General features: G+C 35.7%; 1 protein-coding gene across 8 annotated transcripts in view; it reads right to left on the bottom strand.

The window, feature by feature from the left end:
• LOC111867324 (ubiquitin carboxyl-terminal hydrolase MINDY-2) overlaps nucleotides 1–6,704 on the bottom strand; it is a 41,923-nt gene extending 35,219 nt beyond the window's left edge. For 3 of the 8 annotated variants that reach the window (XM_023857074.2, XM_023857075.2, XM_033752636.1), the window contains exons 1-2: nucleotides 6,289–6,700; nucleotides 1,160–1,685 (exon numbers count right to left, since the gene is read on the bottom strand). In XM_023857074.2, the coding sequence (XP_023712842.1) occupies nucleotides 1,160–1,672 (513 nt within the window). In that variant the 5' untranslated portion in view covers nucleotides 1,673–1,685; nucleotides 6,289–6,700. Of the gene's footprint in view, nucleotides 1–1,159; nucleotides 1,686–6,288 lie in introns of all 8 variants that reach the window. The other 5 variants (XM_023857071.1, XM_023857070.2, XM_023857072.2 and 2 more) reach the window with 5 other exon arrangements.
• Between the last annotated feature and the right edge of the window lie 418 nt (nucleotides 6,705–7,122).

Raw genomic sequence — 7,122 nt, forward strand, 5'->3', positions numbered from 1 at the left:
GGATTGCCATGGCAAAAGCTGCATTTAGCAAGAAGAAGAATCTTTTTACCAGCAAATTGGACTTAAATTTGAGGAAGAAACTAGTGAAATGCTACATTTGGAGCATAGCTCTGTATGGGGCTGAAACACTGACACTTAGGGCAGTAGATCAGAAACATCTGGAAAGTTTTGAAATGTGGTGTTGGAGAAGGATGGAGAAGATCAGTTGGACCGATTATGTGAGAAATGAAGAAGTGTTAATTAGAGTCAGTGAGCAGAGGAATATCCTACACGAAATAAGAAAACGGAAGGCTAATTGGATTGGTCATGTTTTACGCAGAAACTGCCTTCTAAAAGAAGTTATTGAAGGAAAGATAGAGGGGCGGATAGAAGTGACAAGAAGACGAGGAAGAAGACGTAAGAAGATGCTGGACGACCTTGGGGACAGAAGAGGATACTGTCATTTGAAGGAGAAAGCTCTAGATCGCATTAAGTGGAGGAATTGTTTTGGAAGAGAGATTGTGGACCTGTCATCTGACAGATTACTGATGGTGATGATGATGATGATCTTGAAGGAGTCAACCAATTCCTCTGAAGTCCTTCATAATTTGTCATTCGCATTCATCACACACTTTCTAATTTTTGACTACAAAACCCAGTACCTGATAAAATACAAGACAAGCAACCACTGCAAATAACTGCAACTTCTTATATGCATTCCACTATCAGCAGAACACTATACACCAATACACATGTAACAGAGACAGCCTGCAAGTAACTACAGCTCTGTACTTCATACTCATGCACCACTGAACAAATATTACTTCCATAAAACTAACTGTTTCTGACATGCGAGTCATAGCACCTCTACAAATTCACTACTTCCATGGCACAGGGTCTTTCTTCAATGACTCGCACTTCTTCTGACAAGTAAGAAATTCCCCAGTGGTTGAGATTCACTCTTTCCAAGGGACCGAACAGAGCAGATTTCTTCCCCCCACCCAAGGACAGAAACAGATCCAGTTTCCGAAACGTTGTTTTTTCTAATTTCTAAAATACTGGATGATGGACAAGATCCAAAAATCCAGTGATTCTAAGAAATTCCCCATTCATATGGAACCAAACATTCACTATTTCTTGCAACAGACCCTCACAGAGGTACGCAGTGTGCAGCTCCTACCTTAGGGACATTCTGCAGAATCATATCCCCAATATATTCCATAAGCTGCTTGGCAGTTATAATTTCCATCACAGTAGGAAGAATAATCTTCCCTCTTAGCAATAAAATGTTCGATATGGCGATCAAGGGACAGGGACCATTTTCATTCTGCGTCACTATGGGTGCTTTTCTCTCATGCCACATTATCCACTTCAGATGGTAAATGCACTCATCTATGTCCTTTTTCTTAACAGCTTTTAATGAGGGTGAAGCATCAATGTCTGTGCAACAAGGTTCCTTGCAATTCTCATCCTCAGGTGAGTCTCTGACAGAGATTTCACCCAACCATTCTTCTATTTCTGCTCTGTCCGCCACACTGTCGACATTCCCTCTCTCTTCCTCTTCTCTCTTCTTCAATGGACTTGAATGTGAAGAACAATCCAGAGAAGTTGCTATGTGGGGCTCACCAACATCCTCAGCCTCCTGCGACTCGCCCTGAGGACCCTGACGGTCAGCATCTTCAGGCTCTGCCATTATGTACCAAACCCTACAGACACAAATATAACAGTTAATATTGTCACGTGTAATTCTAACAGTGAGTCTCCAAGGTTACAACGAACTGTTAGAAGCATTATGTAACAACGGGAAATAATGCATTTCCTAAGCAACAGGTTGTTGAACCAGCGGGAATAATGCACTTTCACAGTAACGAGCATAGGACATGTGAAACCGGATGGTTGAAGATGGTGTTCTCTAAGCAGTTCAAAAAACCCTGATATAATGGGTTGAAGGCATTCACCAAGACAGTTGAAGTTTAGCATTCGCCAAGTCAGTTGAAGTGATACTAATTGTACTTCATTCATTCATTCATTTTCCTTTATTTTCCATATATCCATACAGGTAACAAACCTAGGATGTGGAAATGGTCCTTTTGAAAATAGATATATCAAGATACATATACAAAATTACATGCGTCACATAATCAGAATCAATTACATAATTATGTAACATAAATAATAATATAAAGTAAAAAATTTAATAAGATTTTAATTAATAAACATAATTTAAAAACAACTTACTATAAAACTTGAATTAATACAATTTTATTTAAATTACCAATATTAACTGAATTAAATACATTACAAATTATAAAATCATGTAATAAAAAAGGGAGCTCTATATAAAAATTAAGAGCAATAATGATTCTAGATTAAAAGAACACTATGAAATGTATTGCAAGATATTAAGTAGAGTTATCTCAACAGCAAAAAAGTTATATCTGAACAAAGTCATAAGAACTTCCAATAATAAAACAAGAACAACCTGGAAAATTATAAAAAACATGACTGGAAATAGCCAAGCTTCTACTAAGGTGACTTGTTTAAATACAAAGGGTAATACCACTCAGGACTACAAAAATATAGTAAGATCGTTTAATAACTTTTTTTTAGATATAAGCAATTCTACGAAGAAATGGACAAATAATACTGTGGAAACAGGTAAGAAGTTCATGGATTCTTTATACACTTCGTTTCCAAAACCATCTCAGAAATTGGTATTAAAAGCAACTAATAACAATGAAATAGAGGAGATAATAAGATCTATAAAAGTTAAAGCAGCTTGTGGATATGATGGAATTACTACCAAATTAATAAAAGCAAGTGCACCATATATATCATCACCATTAACTTACATATTTAATAAGTCACTGTCTACAGGAATATTCCCTGCTCATTTAAAATATTCTGAAATAATACCCATACACAAAAAAGGGGATAAAACCGACATGTCTAATTATAGACCTATATCTTTACTCCCAATCTTTTCTAACATTTTTGAAAAAGTTATATATACAATAATGAGTTTACACTTAAATACACGTAACCTGCTAACGCAGGAGCAATTCGGCTTTAAGAAAAACTCTTCAACTACATTAGCTACTTATAATCTAAAAGAGAATATTTACAGGGCTTTAAACAACAAATATATAGCGGGTGGAATTTTTTGTGATCTGAGTAAAGCTTTTGACCGAGTAAATCATGATATATTGCTATCAAAAATGGAATTTTATGGAATTGAAGGAGCTCCTCAGAAACTTATGAGATCCTATTTGAGAGGAATATACCAGAGAGTAATTCTGTATGAAAATGGGAGTAAAAGTTGTTCTGAATGGAAAGAAATACAGTGCGGAGTGCCTCAGGGCTCTGTATTAGGCCCAGTGCTCTTTTTACTATATGTAAATGACCTACCAAAAATTATAACTGACCTATCCAAACCAATATTATTTGCAGATGATACAAGTATCCTTATCTTTGATAAGAATCCTGCGACATTTAAAATTATAATAAATAAATTATTTGAGATGATAAATGAATGGTTTAGGAAAAATGAGCTAGTAATAAATTATGAAAAAACTTATTTTCTACAGTTTAGAACTAAAAACAGTAAAAACTTAAACGTTCAAGTTAGTTATTTAAACAATCAAATTCCAAGTATTTATTAATATATCGTTTCTGGGATTAAAAATTGAAAATTTTTTAACGTGGGAAAGTCATATTGATGCAGTAATTGATAAGTTAAACAGATCCTGTTTTGCAATCCGATCAGTTAAATCCTTTTTACCACTGGAAACATTAAAAATTATGTATTTTTCCTATGTACATTCTATAGTAATGTATGGATTAATATTCTGGAGTAACTCCCCGCATAGTATAAAAGTGTTTAAGATGCAGAAAAGGATAATTAGGATTATAACAAATACAACAAAGAGAACATCGTGTCATAGTTTGTTTCAAGAATTGGATATCCTCCCCCTACAAGCTCAATATATATTGTCGATTTCCCTGTTTGTTATAGTAAATAAGGAATTATTCACATTCAACTCACAAACGCATAATTGTAGTACCAGATCTATCTGTGATCTGCATTATCTGCAAACTAGTCTCACACAATTCCAAAAAGGAATATGTTACATGGGGGTAAAGATCTTTAATCATTTGCCACCAAAAATCAAATCTATGTCTAATGACTTGAAAAATTTTAAAATTCAGTTGACAACATTTTTATTGCAAAACTCTTTTTATACATGTGATGAATTCTTTAGTAACAAATTTGCCTAGAAATAAGGATAATAGCATAAACAATTTTAATATTGCATAATTTTATGAATAGTGATGTAAGACTGTAAATTTAAGACATGTTTTTTATCTATTATAATGATTATAAGCTGTACATATATATTTATAATTGTATTGTACTACATTAACTATGTGACTGGTTCTATATCTATGTATATGGATTTATGGAATATACAATAAATGAATGAATGAATGAATTTACACACTTTTGACGAATTATGCTAATAATATTCATTCATGGAATACAAAGATTGATGATATACAAAAAAAAACTTCTTCAATGCAGATTTAAAACTTCTCTCATCAGTAGTTAACATTTTTATTGTTTGAGGAAGACGATTAAAAACTTTAATACCTGATATGTACACACCTTTACTGTATTTTGTTAGGTTAACTGCAGGTAAATATAAATTATTGAGGGTTCTAGTTTTATATTTGTGAATCTCACTGTTAGAATTAGATAAATATTTATTATTAACTGTGTATAAAAGTAATGAATATATGTACTGAGAGTAGAACATCATTATTTCCAAATTCTTAAAAATAGCCCTACATGACTGTCTTGGTCTAGAATTCGTTTCAATTCTAATAACTTTCTTTTGCAATATAAAAACTTTGTTAACATAAGAAGAGCCACCCCAAAAAATTATACCATAACTTATGATAGAATGTATATGAGCAAAATAAATTAGCTTTAACGTATCTAAAGGGACAATATAGTTTATATTTCTCAATGTATAACATGCAACGGAAATTTTATTAATAACATAATCAATATGCTGTTTCCACAAAAGAGTATCATCAATAATTAATCCCAGAAATTTTGTCTCAGTCACATTTGTTGAATTTATCTGATCATAGTTAATTTGAGTAGTGATATTATAATAATTCATAGCTCAAAACTAGACATATTGAGTCTTATTAAAATTCAAGGTAAGCAAATTAGCATTAAACCATGTATTTATATCTCTGAAAGTTTGATTGAGTGTGTAAGAGTGAGTGTTCAATAAATATCTGCTAAATCCGAGACTCACGTGTAGTTCTCGATTTACAAATAATTGCTGAATTTACGAGCGCAGAAAGTGTTATCTTGCAAGACAAAGAAGAATGGACACACAGCAGGTGATGGAACTCCTGCTGAAGGAAATGAAAAGCAATGAAGAAAAATCAGATGCCAGGTTACTGGCCATGCAAGAGAAAATGAAAGCTGACTAGGCAAAGGCGGTCGCCAGACACGAGGAAATTAGAATCAACCGGACCAGGGTGGAGATCAGCCATAAGGAGTCACTGGCCAAATTGAAGACTGACAGAGAGGCCAATGTGAAAGCATGGCAAGAAGAACTGGCCGCCTTGCGAGAAAGGTGGTCGTCAGCCATGAGGAGATGGTGGCTGAAACCAAAACCGAAATAAATACGATGGCCTGCCAAGAGATGGAGGCACGTCAAGAAAAGGAAAAGCCGACCTCAATGGACAGGAAACCTGAGGCGGCAGAAGGAGAGGTCCCCGTAGAAGACGCCGAAGTAATGCCGGCTGGAGAACTGAAGAAGAAAAGGCGTAGGGACCGAAAACTTGCCGCGGAGCGCTGCCGCCAGATGAACGAATGGACCCAGGGTCAGAATGGGTGCCGAAGAAATGGACTGGCCGTCGCCCGAAGAGGGACAAGCCGCCGCGTGAAAGTGACACGGTAGACTAAGAAACGCGACAGGAAGATTAAGGTTGACTCAGCCTCTAACAGAAATGTGTACCAGGAATTTACCTGAGGGTAAAGAGCGGCATCTGTAAGCCTCCGTAAGTCTCACAACCCTGTGGGCCTCCACCTTTCACACGTAAAATTTGGTACTGAACGTGATGGGCCGAAACATGGCAGGTCGGCTATAAGTACACATCTTTCATCATAAACAATTTAATAAGTTAATTACTGTGGGTAGAACTGAGTAAAATGTGAATAAGACTGTTTCGGTGACTAAAAATCTATACGGGATGTGTATTCAAGCTTGACCAAATTCCACTTACCAGGCCTTCTATTTACAGGTTAGGACGGAACATGGAATGCATTGAAGTTGAAATCACACATACAACCCATAAATGAGAAAATGTCATTACTACATAACGTATACTTGAACATGTATTTATACTATTACGCCACTCGTACGATCTGTAAGGAAAGAACTCTTGCTTAAAACACAAGTGCTTCAAACGAAACACTTTAAAATCCTGCCTTGTCTCACGAGCTTACTGTTGTCTTAAAAAACAAATTGACAAAAGCTGTCATCATAACATTTCACATCCTCCTTCAAACACCCTTCTTTACAACTTATACCCATTTATCAAATCTACACGATCTACATTACTAGGCACTGCAATTTATACTTAAAAGTAATAACGTAATCAGCACCATTAGCACATCAGTACCACCTGACCACCTGACTAGGGGTCTCAGATTATAATCTACTGATATTCGATTTAATACCCGCTCGCAAGGTAGAAGTCTCTGACGAACAGCTACTGCCATCGTGTAGGAAATAACTAACTCCTTGGTTACTATGATCGATGGCGGTAGCTCAGACGCGGAAATTAATCTCCACTGGCGGTACGGCACATGGTTTTGGTCGTGAGGAGAGATACTAGGTACGTTATTCAAATTTTATTGCATTCTGCTGTTCAAGTCACTTATACTTGAATGAATGTATGAGGGTTGAGCCTTCTTGGCCCTTGACCACAGTGATCTATTGTGCCTTTACTTATACTTCTTGAGAAGCCGCCAATTGTGCAGCCACTCAAGAATTTCCACAGCAGTTTATAGAACCCGAAGGTTCGTTGCCGTGTTCACAAGAGCACTCTACCTGT

Source organism: Cryptotermes secundus, unplaced genomic scaffold (genome assembly GCF_002891405.2).
Source record: "Cryptotermes secundus unplaced genomic scaffold, Csec_1.0 scaffold1964, whole genome shotgun sequence".
In the NCBI taxonomy this organism is placed as follows: domain Eukaryota; kingdom Metazoa; phylum Arthropoda; class Insecta; order Blattodea; family Kalotermitidae; genus Cryptotermes; species Cryptotermes secundus.